General features: G+C 43.4%; 1 protein-coding gene across 1 annotated transcript in view; it reads right to left on the reverse strand.

The window, feature by feature from the left end:
* ANO2 (anoctamin 2) overlaps positions 1-23,413 on the reverse strand; it is a 308,905-nt gene that overhangs the window by 232,538 nt on the left and 52,954 nt on the right. Inside the window, exons 4-5 of the mRNA XM_030538784.1 lie at positions 2,073-2,224; positions 90-144 (exon numbers count right to left, since the gene is read on the reverse strand). Coding sequence (XP_030394644.1) covers positions 90-144; positions 2,073-2,224 — 207 coding nt within the window. The remainder of the gene's footprint in view (positions 1-89; positions 145-2,072; positions 2,225-23,413) is intronic.

Consider the following 23,413-nt stretch of genomic DNA (forward strand, 5'->3'; position numbering starts at 1 on the left):
CAAGGGGAACCAGGTGCATTCATTGTTGAAGCAGATACCATTGAGCACAGAAGATTCTATCAATACTGAGGCCACATGTGTTTACTTACTATTCGACTGCGAGTAGCGTTGTCGAAAAATGTGTCTCTGTCTTTAATGTTGTACCTTAAAATGTTGAGAGATAAGATTAGTTACGTTTTCGTGAATGCTACTAATGAATAGGATTATACAACAATTTGGTTAAGAATCCATCTGAAACAATTACAACAAAACCTGTATTAAGTGACCATTCAAGTAAAGGCTTGAGAAAAACCAGCTGCTTAAAGGAGAAAGAGGTGAAGCAGAACTGTATGTATTTCTGGATACTCTAAGGTGGTCTCTTAAGACAGAAGGTTTCTTGATCCTATTGAACTCTACAAAGTTTTCAGTGTATTAAGAAGACTGTGTGTTACATAGGTTGAAAAGAGGAGTAGGAGTTAATGCAGAAGCATTATCCAAACGTAAAATACCTTTTGGTAAGGAAAGTTTTCATTGTTTACATAGACTGACATTCTACGTTTTTTTCCTTATAAAATAACCAGTATTCTAACATTCCTTGACTCAATAAATGTTATCAGCTTTCAACTAGTCTTAATGCAGATGTTCATTACTCTTTTTCAGGATGACTAAGAAGTCAATACTACATTTGCTTCCATACAATCAATCCGTAACAGTTATGTAATAATTATATTATTACATAAATAACTGCTAAAAAAACCCAGTAATCCTCATCAATGAAATTAACTTTGCCAGTTCACTCCCTCTAGCTGACTTAACATGTATTCAGTTTTAATGAAAATTGTCAGAAAGGGCAACAAATGATGTGGTAGGTCATTATATTTAATGACTTTATTTGTCAGACATAAATGCAGGGAACCAGTTCTTAATAAGGTAATAAGAACAGTTAAACATCATATTAGGCCCAAACATATTATTGTGGGTGGAAGGGCAGGTGGCAAGAATTCCTTATTTGCATAGTATTGGCCAAATTTTAATTACTTTCATAAATCTAATCTAACCAGAAAGAAAAAAAAATGCTTCGTTTTAAGTTATATCTTTTTACAAGCTAGACTGCATGGTTACATTCCCTACTCATAATTTATTTGGTACTTTCAATTCAAGTTAAAAACACACCTATTTCACTGAATACAACCCCTTCTGTTACCCGCACAGTCATAAGTATCTTATCCAATGGAAGCAGTTACATCCAGTGAGTGAAATTCTGCATTGACTTATATCCTGTGTAAACTCACTAAAACCAACAAGCGGTACAAGTTAGATTCACATTCACTGAGACTCCCTTACACCTTACTAATGTGCATGTGTAACGTAGTCTACATTAGTGTAACTTACACACCAAAGAACTGAAAAAAGATTCCAGTTAAAGAGGGAGTTGGCCTATCTTGCATCCTCTTGTTAATTGCTTTTCTTGCTATGCCTCTCTTCTCTGGGCATGTAACTTACATCAACTCACCTTCCATTAAACTGACCCATAAGGCCAAATTCAGAGGTGATGTGACAAGGTGTGTAAGTTACACAATGATAAGTAAGAGTGAGTGAGAATTCCAGGGGCTCTGCTTCTCCATTCATTTACACCAGTGTAACTCCATTAACTTTACTGGATTTATTCCCGATTTGCATTAATTTAAGAGGAAAATCATGTATGTCAGTTGAAGGAAGTTGATAATGAGACTAAAGGTACTGTAAGGTGAGGGGAGGCAGATGGCATAGGTTACCAAACTTAGACTCCTACTAGACTTATTTGGACTCACTTTTGAGTTTTACCCAATGGGATAAATTCTGCTTAAAAGCAGTCAACTTTCACTTACCTCAATAGTAGCTGCACCTGCATATCTGAGAGCAGAGTTCAACTCAGATGTGGAGATGGACCTAAGCCACAAAGTTCATATCAAGAGCCAAAATACCTGATGTGTGAAGAGGTGCATGGATTTTGATTCAGATACTTACTTAAGTACTAAGTTTTACAATGGAAGAAGGATACCGACAGAATTTTACAGTCTGCTTAAGTGGCTTTTACATTTTAAAATACTCACAAATATATTTTTTCTCTGGAAAAGGGGTAAGACAAACTTTTCATCTTCGTGTTGTTTTGTTGTGGCACCGTGGGCTGCAGAGGCTTTGTAGCTTTGTGCCATATTTCAGAGAGCTTCTTGAGAATTCCTCCTTCTTCTTTTATTTCATACATCTAAAGGAGTAAAAACCATGTATGTTATTAAATGACTTTCAAAATGTACATCTAAAAAAAAATACGTAAGTGAGCTGGACTCTGGTCCCATTTAAAAATGGAATTAAAGTCTGTGGAGTCTCTGAAGATATATGCCTATGCAAGAGAGATCAGACGCTGTCCCTTGTGCTTTAGGTTACATCAGTCATAGTTCTGGTCCAGTTCCTAAGCTTCAAATGTCATTATGTGAAGTAGTTCTCAAGCACCTCAGGAGGTGACAGTGGTCAGACAGGTATCAGAGGGGTAGCCATGTTAGTTTGGATCTGTAAAAGCAGCAAAGAATCCTGTGGCACCTTATAGATTAACAGACATTTTGGAGCATGAGCTTTCGTGGGTGAATACCCACTTCATCAGATGCATCTGACGAAGTGGGTATTCACCCACAAAAGCTCATGCTCCAAAACGTCTGTTAGTCTATAAGGTGCCACAGGATTCTTTGCTGCTTTTAGTGGTCAGACAATAACTTCCTATTCAGCCTTTCACCGGAAGAATAGCATAAATATACAAGGACATATTCAACAATGACAGTCAGTGGAATACATTATACAACAATAGAGCCCTAAACGGACACAAATTTATAGTGCGGATGCAGATATCCGTGGACATAAATCTGTATACGCGGAACCACAGGGCTCTTCTAGGAACCGCAGTGGTGAAAGAAGCAGAATGTGGGGCCACCGCTCCCAGGAATCCAGCACCTCGTTCCTCCAGCATGGCTGTACCGCCCCCAGCCCCGCTCAGGCGAGCACCAGGCTCACCAGCAGCTGTCCCTGGTCGTGCTAGTGTGTGCAAGAAGCACACCTGCTCCCAGACAGGAGACGCAGGCAGCTGCATGGAGGGGATGGGGGCAGGGATGGGGGCCACGCCGGAGAATCTGCCAGCACAGGGTGCTGGCTCTGGGAGCAGCGGCCCCGCATTCTGCTCCTTTCACCACTGTGGTTCCTGGGACATCCCTGTGGTTCTGCAGATACCGATTTAGATCTGTGGATACCTACATACATGAATATAAATTTGTACCCATGCAGGGCTCTACACATCAAGTGTAAACCAGTCAGAAAGGGGGCTAAATGAGTGTAACCATAGAAAAAACATGCAACTTGCATCAATTTAGCATTAACATGTGTGCAAAATAAGTCCAATTTATATGACTAATGAACAGAAAGATAAAATGGGTAGCAGGAAAAGCAACTAACAGGAAAATGTAAGGCCATGTCTACACTGCCAAATTAAGTTGACCAAACATATGTTGGCAAATGGCCGCTGCAGCAATTGCATTGCTTGTGCATGTCTATATTTTCCTCTTTGTGTCAGTGGGGCACGTCCTCACCAGGAGCGCTTGCATCCATTGTACTGTCAGCGTTGTGGGATGGCTCCTAAAAGCCACTAACCGTCAGTGTAAGCAATGTAGTGTCTACACTGAGACTGTGTCGGCCTAACTACATCGATCTTGACTCTGTGCTGCTCACAGTAGTGGAGTTATTCAGTTGGCATAGCAGAGCAGTTAATTAGGTTGATGTAAGCTATCTCGCGTCGTCGACCTAACTCCCTAGTGTAGACCAGATCTACAATAAAGCAGGCAGTGTAAGTTATGCTACTTTACCATTTACACTCACATAGACCTCTTTTCTGACCAATTTACCCATCATTCACATAACTACTAGACATGTTCCAGATTCTTCCAATGGTACACCTTTCACTTCAAGCTAAATACAGCTGTTCATTATCTCTATCTTACAGATTCCATTTCATTCAGCTAGTGACTGTGATTGATTAAGTGCCTGATTCACTCCCCACACATCGCTGTAGTAATCTTTGTGCAAAACACGCCTTGGGAGGTATCATTTGAAAACTAACAACTCGCTGGTCAGTAATATCATTGTGAAATGTATGTCGCAACATTATATATAAAAGTATGAGCATAAGTTGAAATCATGAATGAGGTGTGTTTACCAGGCAAGTCTGGTGAGTGGGTAAACCTGTTTCTCAAAGACAAAGGACAAGCTGATGCCTCTAATCAGGTGTCATCAAAGTTGATGGGCAATCACCTAGCAAGTGGCCATTCTTTGGCAAGGAAGCAGAGCAGGAACAAACAACATTTTAGCAAACAACAGCATGGAACCAATTTCACCACCAGACTTCTTGTCTCCCTCCACACAGTCGGAGTGAACTTTAGGTAGGGGTAACCCTCAGGAAAATGCATTTCAGAAGATCACTGTGCTGTGAAAGGGAAGAACAAAATCATCCCAAGGTACCGCTGTATAGCCACCTCTTTGGGTACAGCTACACTATAGAGCAGGGGTGGCCAGCCTGAGCCTGCTCTATAGGAGGAGGAGGAGCCAGAATTTACCAATGTACATTGCAAAAGAGCCACAGTAATACGTCAGCAGCTCCCAGTGCCTCCCACACACCAGCAGCCCCACCAATCAGTACCTCCCCTCCTTCCCAGCACCTCCCAATCACCTATTTCCTGACATCCAGGAGGCTCTGAAGGAGGGGATAGGAGCGAGGGCACGGCAAGCTCAGGGGAGGAGGTGGGAAGGGGTGGAGCAGGGGCAGGGCCTATGGCAGAGCCAGGGGTTGATCAGTGAGCACCCCCTGGCACACTGGAAAGTTGGCACCTGTAACTCCAGCCCCAGAGTCAGTGCCTATACTAGGAGCCACATATTAACTTCTGAGGAGCCTCATGTGGCTCCAGAGGTACAGGTTGGCCACCCCTGCTATAGAGTTTACAGCAGTGCAGCTGTGCCACTGAAAGCTCCCTAATGTAGTCACTCTAAGCCAACAGGAGAGAGAGAGAGCTCTCCCTTTGGCTTAATTACTCCAGTCCCTGTGAGCAAGAGGCAGTAGCTATGAAAGGAGAACTTCCCCCACCAACAACATAGCACTGTCTGCACTGGTGCTTATGTCAGTGTAACTTATGTTGCTCAGAGTGGTGGTTTATTCATACCCCTGAGCAACAGAAGTTATGCCAACATAAACTGTAGAGTAGACATAGCCTCTGTCTTTCACCCAAGAAGACAAAAGAAACAGCCTTTGGATTTTGGGAGCCGATCCTGGCCTGAATTTGGTGAGGAATAATACTGGAAACATACGGTAAGGTTTCCAACTTGAACCAAGTCTACTTGGTTAAATTTTAGTACTAGGAAGCATATAATCTGCATTGCTCTTGTAATCATTTCTGACTTTAATGCCTTATACTTCTGCTCATTTAAAATGTCTCTCTTTGTAAGTAACTAAACTTGTTTGATTCTTTAAGTAAAACTAATCCAATGATGTGAATTGTTTGGGTAACTCCATTTAATGTAGCACACTGTCTAGGAGAGGGCTGGACAGTGCAGAACATACATTTTGGGGGGGAAATCTGGGACTGGGAGTGTGTTGGGCTCCCCTGCAAGCGGTAACCAAAGTTGGTGGAAGCCAGAGTGTCATTGATGTGTGTGTCATGGTATAAATCCCCACTCTGAACCTTAACATCCAAAAGATGGGGTACCAGCATGAATTCCTCTAAGCTCAATTACCAGATTAGTACTTGTAGCGCTGCCACCAACCAGGAATTCCAGTGCCTGGTACACTCTGGTCCCCCCAAAACCTTGCCTGGGAAACCCCAAGACCCAGACCCTCTGGATCTTAACACAAGGAAAGTAAACCCTTTCCCTCAGCATTGCCTCTCCCAGGCTTCCCCTCCCTGGGTTACCCTGGAAGATCACTGTGATTCAAACTCCTTGAATCTTAAAACAGAGAGGAAAATTCATCTCCCACCCTCCTTCTCTCTCCCCCTCCCAGACTCTCCCTGAGACAGAAAGTAATCCTAACACAGAGAGAAAATTAACCTCTCTCTCCCCCTTCCCTCCTTTCTCTCCACCAATTCCCTGGTGGATCCAGACCCAGTCCCCTGGGGTCTCACACCAGAATAAAAAAACAATCAGGTTCTTAAACAAGAAAAAGATTTTAATAAAAGAAAGAAAAAACAGTAAAAATTATCTGTGTAAATTTAAAATGGAATTGGTACAGGGTCTTTCAGCTATAGACACTGGGAATACCCTCCCAGCCTAAGTATACAAGTACAAATTAAAATCCTTTCAGCAAAATACAAATTTGAACTCCTCGCAGCCAAATATATATTTGCAAATAAAGAAAACAAACATAAGCCTAACTCGCTTAATCTACCTAGTTGTCATAAACAGATAGCTAAGGGTTAATGTCTCTTACACCTGGAAAGAGGTAACCTGAAGCACCTGACCAGAGGACCAATCAGGAAACCAGATTTTTTCAGGTCTGGGTGGAGGGAAGTTTGTGTCTGAGTTCTTTGTCTTGTGCCTGTGTCTCTCTCAGCTATGGGAGGATTTCTGTCTCTTGCTTTCTAATCTTCTGTTTCCCAGTTGTAAGTACAAAAGATCAGATAGTGATTTATATGTTTTTTTTTGTATTTTACATGTATGTAGTTGCTGGAGTGCTTTGAATTGTGTTCTTTTTGAATAAGGCTGTTTATTCATATTTCTTTTAAGCAATTGACCCTGTATTTGTCACCTTAATACAGAGAGACCATTTTTACATATTTTTCTTTCTTTTTACATAAAGCTTTCTTTTTAAGACCTGTTGGAGTTTCCTTTAGTGGGGAACTCCAGGGAATTGAGTCTGTGCTCACCAGGGAATTGGTGGGAGGAAGAAGTCGGGGGAAATCTGTGTGTGTTAGATTTACTAGCCTGACTTTGCATTCCCTCTGGGTGAGGGGGGAAGAGAGATTAGCTCTCGGTACTTCTGTTTTCCAAGGCTGGAAACGGGGAGGGTGGAATCCCTCTGTTTAGATTCACGGAACTTGCTTCTGTGCATCTCTCCAGGAACACCTGGAGGGGGGAAGGGAAAAGGTTTATTTCCCTTTGTTGTGAGACTCAAAGGATTTGGGTCTTGGGGTCCCCAGGGAAGGTTTGGGGGGACCAGAGTGCCCCAAAACACTTAATTTTTTGGGTGGTGGCAGCTTTACCAGGTCCAAGCAGGTAACTAAGCTTGGAGGTTTTCATGCTAACCCCCATATTTTGGACGCTAAGGTCTAAATCTGGAACTAGGTTATGACATGGTGTGCAGTGGTGAGATAGATAGAATCCAGAAGCCAGTAGGAATATTATATTTTTCTTTTCTCTGCTAGGGGCTTTTAAGCAGAGAGAAACAGTTTGGTTTTAAAAGGAACCAGAGAGAATTTTTTTTTCTCTGCTCTCTCTTTCAGTTTCTGGCTTGCATATTAAGCAAGGAACCATTAAGCTGTGACAAAAGGGTCTTTTGTGACACAATAGCACTCCCATTAGGAGTCAAATACCAGCACTATACACGTGCAAATAAAGTGGTTTTTCTGGTTTCCTTTACATTGAAAAGATTAGCTAGAGGAAGAAAGGGAAAAAGGCACTGTTGCTAGGCAGACCCCAGGAGGCAACAGAGCCTGCAGTTCAGACAATAAACACCAGAGGGCACCCCAACACAAGAAAACAAGAACCATGACTTCCAAGGAAAAAAGGGAGGCAGAAGAACAAATCAAAGAAGCTGAACACAGGCGAAAACTGGAGCTAAAAGAAAAGGAAGAAAGCATCAAACTGGCAGCCTACAAAAGAGAACAAGCAGCCAAAGAGGCAGCCCACAAAAGAAAACTAGAAGAAGAGGTGGCCCACAGAAGGAAACAAGAAGAAGAAGACATGGCCCACCGCCGAGAAATGGAAAAACAACAAAAAGAAAGTGAAGAGAAGGAAAAACAGAGAAAACATGAACTAGACTTAGCGCAAGCTGGGCTGCATGCGCCATCCAATCCTAACAACCCTTCAGCAATTATGGTTCCACATCACAGGAAATTTCCCACCTACAGGGCAGGTGATGACACCGAGGCCTTCTTGGAAAATTTTGAAAGAGCCTGTCTTGGGTACCACATCTCTGAAGACCAGTACATGGTAGAATTGAGGCCACACCTCAGTGGACCTTTAGCAGAGGTGGCAGCTGAAATGCCTAAGGAGAACATGAACTACTATAAACTTTTTCAAACCAAGGCCAGATACAGAATGGGGATAACCCCGGATCATGCCCGTCGGCGTTTCAGAACCCAAAAGTGGAAACCAGACGTGTCATTTCCCAAACACGCCTACTACGTTGGGAAAAATTATGAGGCCTGGAAATCAGGACACAATGTTAAATCCTTGGAAGAACTGCACCTCCTCATACAAATGGAGCAGTTCTTGGATGGTGTTCCTGAGGACATAACACGGTACATACAAGATGGAAAACCCAAAAATCTCACCGAGGCGGGGGAGATTGGAGCCAGATGGATGGAAGTGGCAGAAAGCAAGAAAGCTACTGTCAAGGGGAACGAATACCCCAGAGGGCACACCGACCATAAACCCTACAACCGAGGGCAGCCAAAAACCCCACCTACAACCCAAGTAAAGCCACAGACACACTATTCTTCCACCTCACCAGTCTCCAGTAACTCACCTCGACCCAGTGACCCATCAGATGGAAGATGCTTTAAGTGTAATGAACTGGGACATATCAAGGCCAACTGTCCAAAGAACGCCATCCGAGTGCAGTTCATTACACCACCATCACCCAAAAGATCCCCAGGCCCGGATGCCTCTCAAATACCCTTGGAGCGAAGGGAAAATTGGAGAGTGGGCGGAAAGAAGGTTACTGCGTGGAGAGACACGGGGGCACAACTGTTAGCTATCCACCAATCCTTCGTAGACCCCAAATTCATCAACCCAAACGCCCAAGTGACAATTTACCCCTTCATGTCACAAGCTGTAGACTTGCCTACAGCTGAACTGCCTGTCCAGTACAAAGGTTGGTCAGGGATGTGGACTTTTGCAGTCTATGACAATTATCCTATCCCAATGCTACTGGGGGAAGACTTGGCCAACTAGGTGAAGCGGGCCAAGAGAGTGGGAATGGTTACACGTAGCCAAACCAGGCAAGCTTCCAGACCCATTCCTGTTCCTGAGCCGTCCATAGACGCCCCGTCTGTGTTACCAGAGACCCAGACAGAGGTAGTGGACCTGGATTTCATGCCAACCACTGAAACAGCCACAGCACCTCCAGTCCCAGGCCCGGAACTGGAACAGCAACCAGCACCAGCAAGTGCAACCACATCTTCAAACTCAACGCCAGAGGGCACCAGCAAGCCAAAACTGGCAGAAGCAACAGACAGCCATACCCAAAAGGCTCAGCCAGAGCCTGAAATACCCTCAGGTGCACCAGCGGAGAGCGGTTCACCAGCAACGGAAACAACCCCATCACCTACATCGCTTCCAGAGGGACCAAGCCCAAGTCCACAGTCTGAGGAAGAACTGGTGACCCCAGCCTCAAGGGAACAGTTCCAGACTGAGCAGGAAGCAGATGACAGCCTTCAGAAAGCTTGGGCGGTGGCACGGAGCACCCCACCACCTCTCAGCTCTTCTAATCGATCCCGGTTTGTTATAGACCAAGGACTTTTATACAAGGAAATTCTTTCTGGTGGACACCGGGAAGAATGGCAGCCGCAAAAACAGTTGGTGGTTCCAACTAAGTACCGGGGGAAGCTCTTAAGCTTAGCCCATGATCATCCCAGTGGCCATGCTGGAGTGAACAGAACCAAGGACCGGTTGGGGAAGTCCTTCCACTCGGAGGGGATGGGCAAGGACGTTGCCAAGTATGTCCGGTCTTGTGAGGTATGCCAAAGAGTGGGAAAACCCCAAGACCAGGTCAAGGACCCTCTCCAGCCACTCCCCATAATTGAGGTCCCATTTCAGCAAGTAACTGTGGATATTCTGGGTCCTTTCCCAAAAAAGACTCCCAGAGGAAAGCAATACGTACTGACTTTCGTGGACTTTGCTACCCGATGGCCGGAAGCAGTAGCTCTAGGCAACACCAGGGCTAACACTGTGTGCCTGGCCCTAACAGACATTTTTGCCAGGGTATGTTGGCCCTGCGACATCCTTACTGATTCAGGATCTAATTTCCTGGCAGGGACCATGCAAAAACTGTGGGAAACTCATGGGGTGAACCACTTGGTTGCCACCCCGTATCACCATCAAACCAATGGCCTGGTGGAAAGGTTTAATGGAACTTTGGGGGCCATGATACCTAAATTCATCAACGAATACTCCAATAATTGGGACCTAGTGTTGCAGCAGTTGCTGTTTGCCTACAGGGCTGTACCACATCCCAGTTTAGGGTTTTCACCATTTGAACTTGTGTATGGTCACGAGGTTAAGGGGCCATTACAGCAGCAGTGGTGAAGCAGCAATGGGAGGGGTTTACGCCTTCTCCAGGAACTAACATTCTGGACTTTGTAAGCAACCTACAAAGCACTCTCCGATACTCCTTAGCTCTTGCTAAAGAGAACCTAAAGGATGCTCAGGAAGAGCAAAAGGCCTGGTATGACAGACATGCCAGAGAACGTTCCTTCAAGGTAGGAGACCAGGTTATGGTCTTGATGGCGCAACAGGCCCATAAGATGGAAGCATCATGGGAAGGGCCATTCACGGTCCAAGAGCACCTGGGAACTGTGAACTACCTCATAGCATTTCCCAATTCCTCACTAAAGCCCAGAGTGTACCATGTTAATTCTCTCAAGCCTTTCTATTCCAGAGACTTACAGGTTTGTCAGTTTACAGTCCAGGGAGATGATCCTGAGTGGCCTGACGGTGTCTACTATGAAGGGAAAAAAGACGGTGGCGTGGAAGAGGTGAACCTCTCAACCACTCTGGAATGTCTGCAGCAGCGACAAATCAAGGAGCTGTGCACTAGCTTCGCCCCATTGTTCTCAGTCACCCCAGGACGGACTGAACGGGCATACCACTCCATTGACACAGGTAATGCTCACCCCATTAGAAACCCACCCTACCGGGTGTCTCCTCATGCCCAAGCTGCTATAGAACAGGAGATTCAGAACATGCTACAGATGGGTAAAATCCGCTCATCTACCAGTGCATGGGCATCTCCAGTGGTTCTGGTACCCAAACCAGATGGGGAAATACGCTTTTGTGTGGACTATCGTAAGCTAAATGCGGTAACTCGTCCGGACAGCTATCCAGTGCCACGCACCGATGAGCTATTGGAGAAGTTGGGACGTGCCCAGTTCATCTCTACAATAGACTTAACCAAGGGGTACTGGCAAGTACCGCTAGATGAACCTGCTAAGGAGAGGTCAGCATTTGTCACCCATGCGGGGGTGTATGAATTTAATGTCCTTCCTTTCGGCCTTCGAAATGCACCCGCCACCTTCCAGAGGCTGGTAGATGGTCTACTAGCAGGACTGGGAGAATATGCAGTTGCCTACCTCGATGAAGTGGCCATTTTTTCAGACTCCTGGCCCGAACACCTACTACACCTGGAAAAGGTCTTTGAGTGCATCAGGCAGGCCGGACTAACTGTTAAGGCCAAAAAGTGTCAAATAGGCCGAAACAGAGTGACTTACCTGGGGCACCAGGTGGGTCGAGGAACCATAAACCCCCTACAGGCCAAGGTGGATGCTATCCAAAAGTGGCCTGTCCCAAGGTCCAAGAAGCAGGTCCAATCCTTCTTAGGCTTGGCCGGATACTACAGGCGATTTGTACCACACTACAGCCAAATTGCTGCTCCACTGACCGACCTGACCAAAAAGACCCAGCCAAATGCAGTTAACTGGACTAATGAGTGTCAGAAGGCCTTTACTCAACTTAAGGAAACGCTCATGTCTGACCCTGTGCTCAGGGCCCCGGACTTTGACAAGCCATTCCTAGTAACCACGGATGCATCTGAGCGTGGTATAGGAGCAGTTCTCATGCAGGAAGCAACGGATCACAACTTCCATCCTGTCGTGTTTCTCAGCAAGAAACTGTCTGAAAGGGAAAGTCACTGGTCAGTCAGTGAAAAGGAATGCTACGCCATTGTGTACGCTCTGGAAAAGCTACGCCCATATGTTTGGGGACGGCGGTTCCAGCTACAAACTGACCATGCTGCACTAAAGTGGCTTCATACTGCCAAGGGGAACAACAAGAAACTTCTTCGTTGGAGTTTAGCTCTCCAAGATTTTGATTTTGAAATTCAGCACATCTCAGGAGCTTCTAACAAAGTAGCTGATGCACTCTCCCGTGAGAGTTTCCCAGAATCCAGTAGTTGAAAAGTGTTCTTAAAATGTAGAAGTCTGTTAGTTATATACTTAGTGGTATATGTAAAGGTGCATGTGTTGTATTAATCTGGTTATTTTAAAGTTCTAGGAGGAAATCGCCGCCAGTGAGCTTCCCCACTCTCTGCAATTTGGGGGGCGTGTCATAAACAGATAGCTAAGGGTTAATTTCTCTTACACCTGGAAAGAGGTAACCTGAAGCACCTGACCAGAGGACCAATCAGGAAACCAGATTTTTTCAGGTCTGGGTGGAGGGAAGTTTGTGTCTGAGTTCTTTGTCCTGTGCCTTGTGCCTGTGTGGGAGGATTTCTGTCTCTTGCTTTCTAATCTTCTGTTTCCCAGTTCTAAGTACAAAAGATCAGATAGTGATTTATATTTTTTTTTTGTATTTTACGTGTGTGTAGTTGCTGGAGTGCTTTGAATTGTATTCTTTTTGAATAAGACTGTTTATTCATATTTCTTTTAAGCAATTGACCCTGTATTTGTCACCTTAATACAGAGAGACCATTTTTATGTATTTTTCTTTCTTTTTACATAAAGCTTTCTTTTTAAGACCTGTTGGAGTTTCCTTTAGTGGGGAACTCCAGGGAATTGAGTCTGTGCTCACCAGGGAATTGGTGGGAGGAAGAAGTCAGGGGGAAATCTGTGTGTGTTAGATTTACTAGCCTGACTTTGCATTCCCTCTGGGTGAGGGGGGAAGAGAGATTAGCTCTCGGTACTCCTGTTTTCCAAGGCTGGAAACGGGGAGGGTGGAATCCCTCTGTTTAGATTCACGGAACTTGCTTCTGTGCATCTCTCCAGGAACACCTGGAGGGGGGAAGGGAAAAGGTTTATTTCCCTTTGTTGTGAGACTCAAGGGATTTGGGTCTTGGGGTCCCCAGGGAAGGTTTGGGGGGACCAGAGTGCCCCAAAACACTTAATTTTTTGGGTGGTGGCAGCTTTACCAGGTCCAAGCTGGTAACTAAGCTTGGAGGTTTTCATGCTAACACCATATTTTGGACGCTAAGGTCCAAATCTGGGACTAGGTTATGATACTAGTACTCACTATTCTGGACATATAAGAAACTGTATCAGAGAGATTGGAGAGAAATCTGGTTGCACATCTGGTCCCTCTGAGCCCCCAGAGTGAACAACCACCAAACACTAACAACACACACAAAAACTTTCCTCCCTCAAGATTTGAAAGTATCCTGTCCCCTGATTGGTCCTCTGGTCAGGTGACAGCCTGGCTTACTGATCTTGTTAACCCTTTACAGGCAAGAGAGACATGAAGTACTTCTGTTCTATTAACTCTTAACTATCCGTTATGACAGTGTGGCTGGCAGGCTGCAGCTACACACAGACACTCAGGGTGTGACCTGCACGCTGTTTGTGAGCGGCCCCGATGGGAGCTACAGCAGCAAAGCATTGTGACGCTGACGGAGACCCTCACTGGTCTCCTTTGCATCCCTGAATGTCATACTAACTGCATATTTGTTTCCTCTACTTTTAAGCATCCATCTTCATTGTCCCCTTTCACAACCAAGCCACTGATGTTTGTGACTGCATTATATAAAGAATGGGCATATTTAGATAAGGAGTGACTGTGATATATGTGTATTCATGGATGGGGAAACTGCTTGTGTGTATCTGTAACAGAGAGGAGGGCAATAACTTTGCATCGTGTGTGCATGTAGGCATGGGCCACAGGAGGGTAGTTTATAGTGCTTAGTCTTCAAAGACTGATACTTGAACATGATATTGACAGTTTTTGGCTTGGCAAGCCTGTCAATTCACCAGTCTAATAATGATGATTTACTTTTCAATTGACCACCTATTGGAGCACAGTAAAATCCTGTCAAATATTCCAGCAAAAATGCCCTGGGGGAGATGGCAGCCTACCTTCTAGACTGCATCATGATACTATTTTGGGGGGGGGGGGAGGGCGCTGAATTTCATTTCATTGTGTTGCACACTTTTCTGAGTTAAAGTAACTCCGTTAAGTAACTTACTTTTTGTAATTAAGCATAAGGATCTATCCAAGCCTAAGCCTACTGGAGATCATAAGGTCTTGCTTTTTTGTTTTGTTTTCACTGTTCCAATGAATTAGTACTTTAAAATATTTATCTGTTTTTGACATTGTTTGATCAATAGTTGACTGATCAATTGACCAATTATTTTTGGACCAGTTAAATGCCCAAGCCTAGCCTGCCTCCCTGCAGAAAGGCAGATAGTAGACAATTAATTACTGGAGCTAGGTGAAATTTTTCAAATAATTTATTTGTTAAAAAATGCGGTTTTGTTTAATTGGAAGCTATTCATGGACTTGACACAAATTCACCAAATATTTTTTTTTTTTGCAAAAAACGTGTTTTAGGACTTAGGCACCATTCAAAAAATGGGCAGAGAAGGAGGTGGTACCTGCCTTATATCATTTAGCCCAGGCTTGGTCTACACTTTACAGTTAGGTTGACATACAGCCACTTACATCAATCTAATTATGTTAATGTATATACTACAGCCTTGCTCCTGCCCATGTAATTGCATTAATCCATTGACATTATAACTCCACCTCCATGAGAGGTGCAGGGCTTATGTCAGTGTAGTTAAGGTGACGCACTGTCTTACATTGTCTGTTGGCTGTCATTCTTGTCTTGCTGTCACTGGGGTGGGTGGGGGACTCCAACTAGAGCCCGGTTGCCCCCTCGGATTCTTTGCTCCCAGCCAAGCTATGCCTACCCCATTCCCTGCTCGGAGCCCAGGTGCCCCTCGGGTCTCCACTCCCAGCTCCCAGCCCAGCTGCTGTCCAGGCTCCCCAATCCAATCTGGGCTGTGCCTGCCCAGCTTGCTGCTCTCCACTAGGCTGCTCACCACAAGTTCCTGGCTCACCACTCCCCATGGGGAGCCCTGCAACTGCCTGGAGGCTCCCAACTTCTCAGTCCCCACCGCCTTCAATCTGGCTGCCCCCCTGGATCTCAGGTCCCTGCTCCCCTCAGCCAAGAGCCTGGGTGCACCCACATCTCACAGTCCCCCTGCGGCTCCCCACCACCAGCTCCCCACTCCCTACCGCAGCTAGGCTACCGGTGGAAAGCTGCATGTGGAACTGAGAGCCCAGGCTCTCAGCGCCCCTACCACTGCTCCTCTTAAAATCAGTGGAAGTGCTCCTGGTGAGGATGCACACCACCGCCAGAAGGAGGGTAGTGTGGATATGAACTACCGCAGTAACTACTGCAGTGGTTGTAAGTTGACCTTACATAGGGCAACTTATGTTTCTAGTGTAGACATGCCTCAAGTGGTTAGGGCACTCACCTGGGATATGCGAGACAGGTTCAATTTCCCATTCTGCCCAGTGTGGAGAAGGGATTTGAATAGATGTTCCCTTCATACCCCAGAAGCAGGGATGGATTAATGCATAAACTAAGATACAGCTTAGGACCTCACAATATGAGGGGTCTCTAAAAAAGAAAACACTGACTCCATTTCAAATTTTATCAAAATCAGTTGATAAATAAAAGAGATATGGGAAAAAGAAGATTCTCTCCAAATACAGTCATTTTTGTTCAAATATGACAAAAATATACACAGCTACACAAATACCCTTACCTTACCCTTATCCTTCACTAATTGTTCATAATTGACAGGTGGGAGGCCAGGGCTGAGAAAAAATGATAATTTCACTTGTAAAATTAGTAATTCTACAAGTAAGTCTGCTATCAATCTCCTAAAGCAGCCTTTTGGTGGCCAGCTACTACTGGTGAAATTCCGACCGTGACTTCATAACTTAAATAAATAAATAATCTCATTGCCGATAAATTTGGGAAAAATGTGAGGTCAGAGACAGCAGTGTCGTGAAGCAATCCTACTTGTATTGGACTTCTCCTAGGAGTGACATTATGTATAGCATTCCCCCTTGGCTAGTAATAGCCAATCTTTTGTTTACAATCTAGCACGCTGAGTCGTATAGTGCCTTCGCTCCTGTTTGTCATTTTCTTAACTGTTAGTGAGTTCTTTCTTCTTTTGATCTGTACATACATACAATTGTGTATGTTATGGATTTATGGACTTGGGTTGAATGGATCTTGAAGAGGATAAATTTGTGTTGGCTGCCCTCCATCAATTTTGAGAACCTTCACAGTAAATATCAGAGAGTGCTGATGAAAGGATAAATACAGGGTTCTGAGAGAAGTGAAGGAAGATATATATATATTTTTTTTTCTGAGTACTGGGTGAGTAAGTTATTTCAAACTATGTGCATATATGATTTATAGGCTATTAAATATTCATTATAACTTGCTTGAATATAGGCTAGTTTTTCCCCACTTTCTCAATGCCTGTCTAAAGATGACCAGTCTTTTTTCTGGTAAATTCTTCTTCTCTTTCGCATGTATAGCTTGTTGTCACTCTGTGTGTCCGAGATGTTTACTCGAGATTAATTAGTGGTCCTGGGGGAGACAGAGGGTAGAGAAGTGAATGCGAAGAGAGATGTCTGCCTAGAAAAAAAGACTGGGATTTTCTGCTCAGCAAGTTTGCAGCACGGAAGATAATATTTTATTATAAGTAGTATGTTATGTAAAAATTCTTATATAGACTTATAAATCATGTATCATATCCATAATAAATTTTATTTTTATAGTATGGCAAAAGAAAAATCCCAACAATTCATTGTTTTGTAGCAAAAATTAAATTGGAATAAACATTTGTAAATATATATTTATACATAGTCTGGATAAACTTTGTATTTCCCTTACAAAATTAATCAAATGATTTTTCATTCATTCATATGAAAAGAAGGATAATTTTCCTTATTCATGGTGTGAAAAAAAATTATATATCCTCTCTTGTTTTCCTGTGAGAACATAGACAGACTAGCACTAACTTTCTCACAATATCCTGGTAAAATAATACAGGTTTTCGGCATAGATAGATAGATATATAAAAATATTACTGTTTGTTGTATAGATATCTAAATTTTAGTATTTATAATATAAAACTATTTTTTTTTCCATTTTGGGGGGCAGGGTTTTTTTTGTTTTTTGTTTTTGTTTTTTTTAAGTCTAATGGCAACAAACTGCTCAGGAGAAAGGTCATTTTCTCAACTGAAATGTATCAAGAATGAACTGCGGGCAACAATGCTGCAAGAAAAGCCATCTGCCCTAAGCATTCCATAGCTTATAATTTGAGGACATCATCAATGACTTTGCTCTCCAAAAATTTTGAAAGAAAATGTTTTACATTTCAGTGTAAAAATTAAAGTAATGTGCAAACAGACATACTGCAGGCAGTACTGATTCCATTAAGTAAGCTGGCCTGTGTAACTGTAACTGCTTTTGTGTTGCTGTAGATAAAAGTTTTCATATCTACTAGTTAAGAAATCAGACGAAAATATGTTAATTTGAAACTATTTTATAATGCAAACAAGCATATTGCAAGATGTGTTTTAGTTAGATTATTCTATTTTTACAACTTCTCCTTTGTATATATGCAAACAAAAAGCTTTCATGTTTATATATTCAACGTCCTTTCTGCAAAAATAATAAATTCATTTTTTGATGCTTTGGGGCCTCTTACACTGTAGATAGTTTAGGCCACAGAATGTCACAATCCGGCTCTGCCCAGAAGAGTACATCAATCCCAGAGCTCTGGGACATTCTGGGTTGAGTCTCTCTCAGTTTCTCTAGCTGAAGTTGTTCCACTTTGTATAAATAATTAAATAGTCACTGGAGCAGGTACTTGGGCTTGGACCTCCTGCATCCTAAATGAGTGACTCTGGAGCCTGGTGGTCCGGGCATTCTCACACTCATGCTTTCTGGCCCACTGACTATGAATAATCATGCATAGTGGCACTTTACAGTCACACATAAGAAGACAGCAGTGATATTACAATCAGTCATTTAATTAATATAGCCCTTAAAAAAATGCCTGAAAACAAACAAACTATTTTGTATCAAACAACATGTTTTGTTTGAACCAAAACAGACTTATTTGATTCTTAAGTGTTACAATTTTCCAATTCAGTTTGACCTGAACCCCCATTTATTTATTTTCAGAACTGCCAGTTAACCAAAAAAAAACCAACCAAACAAAAACATTTATTTGCCCAGATCTGCTGATTGTTATTATTTATTCATATTGTGGTAGCACCTACAGACGCCAATTATAGGCCAGAATGTCACTGTATTTCCAACAATCCACACAACAAAAAAGGAGTCCCCGTCACGAGCTTATAATTTTGACATGATTTTCTTTACCTATTGAGTCATAGAGTTTAAGGCCTGAATGGACTACCAAATCATCTAGTCCGACCTCCTGTATCTCACAGGCCATCAGCACTACCCATCATCTGCACGGTACATGCAACAACCGACACTAGCCCAAAGGAGACTGGACTGCTGAGTGACACAGAGAGTGGGAAGAACCTAGTACACCAGCGCCTGAGGCTTTGCAATGGAAAATGATTGAGAAATATCCAGACAATCCTGGCAAGTGACCTGCACCCACACACTACAGAGCAAGGGGGAAAAACAAAACAAAACAAAACCCTAAGGTCACTGCCAATCTAACCTGGTGAGAAATTCATTCTCAGCTTCACAATAGTGATCAGTTAGAGCCTGAGTTTGTGAGCAAGACCCAGCCAGCCCAGCATCTGAGAGAGAGAATGCTTGGTGACACCTCAGAGCCCTTGCCCACTCCATTCAATGTCTCATCTCCAGCGATGGCCATACCTGACGCTTCAGAAAAAGGAGATTTAAAGAATAAATTGATGGGAAGTGGGACTCCCTTTCTGACCCCTGCAAGTAGCTGGGGGAAGAGAATTAAGGCCCAAAGCTGCTAAGCTTGCCCTCTACCATCATAAGCAATCCCGTCATACTATTGTAAAACTGACGAACTCCGGTCATCAGCAGGTGGGTTCAAACCTAAAACCTCTGAAGCTTAGTGGATGATCTTCTACTGCATGAGGTAAAAGCCACCTCGCTCTTAACCAAGGCTTCAGCAGACTTATTAATCTCTAGTTGAGCTGGGTGCTACTAGAGGGAGACAGAACGTCACATCAAGCAGGCATGGGTTACACATTCACACTCATACATTTGTCCAGCTCTGTCCTAACACTAAGTGTGTTGTTTGCCTCCACAACTCCTATCTGGAGCCTGTTCCAGAGCCTCATCCTTCTCATGGTTAGAAACCTTCTAATTTCTGGCCTGAATTTGTTAAATGATCAGTTTATACCCATTCTTGTACACTCTCTGGTATTTACACTCCTTATAAATTTATTAGGGTGACCAGTAATCCCGATTTTATAGGGACAGTCCATATATTTGGGGCTTTTTCTTATATAGGCTCCTATTACCCTTCCACACCCATCCCGATTTCTCACACTTGCTATCTGGTTACCCTAGTATTTATAGACAGCAATCATATCCCCTCTCAGACTTCACTTTGCTTGACTAAACAAGCCAAGTTCTTCCAGTCTCCTCTCATAAAATGTACCCTCCATTCTCTTGATCATCCTAATAGTTCTTCTCTGCACCTGTTCCAGTTTGAATTCCTCTTTTTTGAATATGGGTGATCAGAACTGTACACTGTACTCCAAATGACTGTGGTTTTATCAGTGCCTGGTACAATGGTATTAATACTTCTCTAGCTCTACTGGAAATGCCTCACCTGATACATCCTAGATCGCATGTGCCTTTTTCACAGCCACATCATATTGGTGGTTTATAGTCAAGCAGTGATCAACCCACACACCAAGGTCTCTCTCTTCTGTCACTTCCAACTGATGTGCTACCAGATTACAGAAGAAATTCTTATTATTAGACCCTAAGTACATGATCTTTGTGATCTAATTGTGCAGGACCATTCTTCCTGCACAAAAAGAGTAAACTACCTACCAGGTATCAATTTAGTGCAAGAAGAACGACACACATATTCTCCTTTAGAGCTGAGGCTGCCATGTCTGCAACTGGGTGTCAAGTGCTAGGACCCTTCCTAAGAATGTATAGTTGCTTTTGCTGACTCACTCTGATGTCAGGTGCTAGGAACATGGTGTTATTTCTGCTGACTCACCAGACCAGGTCCAGTTAATGCCACCTCAGGCTTATAAAAAGGATTTGAGTATTTCTTTGAAATAGAGGAAAATAGGGGTAGGAACAGAAAGACTGCACTGGGAGAAAACCTAGGGAAAAAAGCCAAGCTCAGGAGGAAGCTTAGGCTGTGGGGAAGGAGGGTGAGGCTATGTTCTGTTGTTGTTAAAGTTTACATTCAAGTTAAGTCCCAGGTGGAAGTTGAGCTTTGGACACTATTCAGTGACTGTGTCTGTGTTGTGGCAGGAAAAGATTCTGATCATTCACGGGCCTCCAGCGGGCAAGTAAAGATCTAACTGGGTCTGTCATGATATAATTCCCCACTCCGAACCTTAGCGTCCAAAAGATGGGGTACCAGCATGAATTCCTCTAAGCTCAATTACCAGATTAGTACTTGTAGCGCTGCCACCAACCAGGAATTCCAGTGCCTGGTACACTCTGGTCCCCCCAAAATCTTGCCCGGGGAACCCCAAGACCCAGACTCTCTGGATCTTAACACAAGGAAAGTAAACCCTTTCCCTCAGCATTGCCTCTCCCAGGCTTCCCCTCCCTGGGTTACCCTGGAAGATCACTGCAATTCAAACTCCTTGAATCTTAAAACAGAGAGGAAAATTCACCTTCCCCCCTCCTTCTCTTTCCCCCTCCCAGACTCTCCCTGAGACAGAAAATAATCCTAACACAGAGAGAAAATTAACCTCTCTCTCCCCCCTTCCCTCCTTTCTCCCCACCAATTCCCTGGTGGATCTAGACACCGTCCCCTGGGTCTCACACCAGAATAAAAAAACAATCAGGTTCCTAACAAGAAAAGCTTTTAATTAAAGAAAGAAAAAACAGTAAAAATTATCTTTGTAAATTTAAGATGGAATATATTACAGGGTCTTTCAGCTATAGACATTGGGAATACCCTCCCAGCCTAAGTATACAAGTACAAATTAAAATCCTTTGAGCAAAATGCAAATTTGAACTCCTCCCAGCCAAATACATATTTGCAAATAAAGAAAACAAACATAAGCCTAACTTGCCTTATCTACTTATTACTTAATATTCTGGACATATAAGATACTGTATCAGAGAGATTGGAGAGAAACCTGGTTGCACATCTGGTCACTCTCAGAACCCAGAGAGAACAACCACCAAACACTAACAGCACACACAAAAACTTCCCTTTCTCAAGATTTGAAAGTATCCTGTCCCCTGATTGGTCCTCTGGTCAGGTGACAGCCAGGCTCACTGAACTTGTTAACCCTTTACAGGCAAAAAAGAGACATGAAGTACTCCTGTTCTATTAACCCTTAACTATCTGTTTATGACAGGGTCAAACATATAACTGGATGAATTGTGAACAGTAATTTCATTATCAGCAAGAAATTTGGGGCAGGGCCTGTTGATTTCACATTGTTGTCCTTATTTGCAGCTTGGCATGCTTCTGGTACTTTTGCAAGTGCATGTATCTGCAGTTCCATATTGAGCATGCAGACACACCATGAGAAGTAAGGTTTACAGCTGGGTTTTGCGGCTGCCTTGTTTTGCTTGAGCTGGCATGGCATGCTGTGAACGCTGTGGAACGCTCTGCCAACCAGGCTGTCCCTAGACAGGTGCAGGGCCCGGGACAAATCAGCCCCTGCTGGCTTTGGGGCCCTGCTCTTTCTACAAGTCTATAATATATAACCAAATGTTGTATATAAAGTAAATGAGGTTTTAAAAAATGTTTAATAAGCTTCCTTTAAAATTAAATTAAAATGCAGAGTCCCCCCCGGACTGCTGGCCAGGACCCGGGCAGTGTGAGTACCACTGAAAATCAGCTCGCGTGCCGCCTCCGGCACATGTGCCATAGGTTGCCTACCCCTGCATTAGGTATTATTGACGTGTCTCTGGTCTCTAGCAGGAATAGAAGGTCCATTCTTTTGTCCCTTTCAGCAGAACAGCAGGATGCTGAAAAGAGGACAGGGCTGGTGATTCTGTACCAACCTACTGGCTGGTGCTAAATCCACACTCCCATGTAAAGCAAGCAGAACTGGGGATATTGTGCTTGTCTGTTTGAAGCACAATTTCCCCCTATTTCTCTCCTGGGGAAGTGCAGCCCTGTAGTGCCCCCTACTTAAGGCTTGGGGTTAAATGCCAACATCAAGTTCATTCTGAGCACATAACTTCTACTAACATCCATGGGAGATCTGGGTATGCCCAGCCAGTGAAAATGGCAACATGATCATGAATTCAGGGAATTGTTCCTCAGGGTCAACACCCTGCTGATCAACAGGAGCAACTGACACAAAATATCACACAAAGTTTCTATTGGCGTGAAGATAAAAATCCATGGTGCTGAATATGAAGTAAGTGTGCACACATGCATACACACAACAGCAAACTACATATTATTACAAAGATAGTCACTTTAACTTTCGTGTCGTTGTCTGAACATCCCTGAACTCAAACTTTACTGAATTTCTATCCTTCACAATCTTTTATTATTTTAAAGAGATTTTACCCATAGAATTGAAGCCAACCTTAATTTTTGCCAAATAGTATCAGATAGTTTAATTTACTGTCATTGTGTCACTTGTCCAAAGATGCTTATGCAATTTGAGTGACCTCTGAGTGAGACTGAACGTACACCAAAAATAAAAGAGCAGGTAAGAAGAAAACTATCATAATTCCCAGTTCCTTTTATCCTCTGACCAAGCTTAACAACTCCCTAACTGAATAACAGACCGTACACTAATTCTGATCCTATAGATGGCAACAGTTACTGAGAAAGAAGAAATATTCTGGGATTTGAAGACCAGATAAACCAATACTGGCTAAAACAAATAAACTGAAAAATTACCAATTATGACAACTGCTCCCGCTTCTGTGATTCAGCTAACATCAGAGGAAAACAAAAGTTGCCGAGTAGAATCACACAGACTACGTCCAGACTACCCGCCGTATCGGCGGGTTAAAATCGATTGCTCGGGGATCGATATATCGCGTCTC

This window comes from Gopherus evgoodei, chromosome 1, assembly GCF_007399415.2.
Source record: "Gopherus evgoodei ecotype Sinaloan lineage chromosome 1, rGopEvg1_v1.p, whole genome shotgun sequence".
Taxonomy (NCBI): domain Eukaryota; kingdom Metazoa; phylum Chordata; order Testudines; family Testudinidae; genus Gopherus; species Gopherus evgoodei.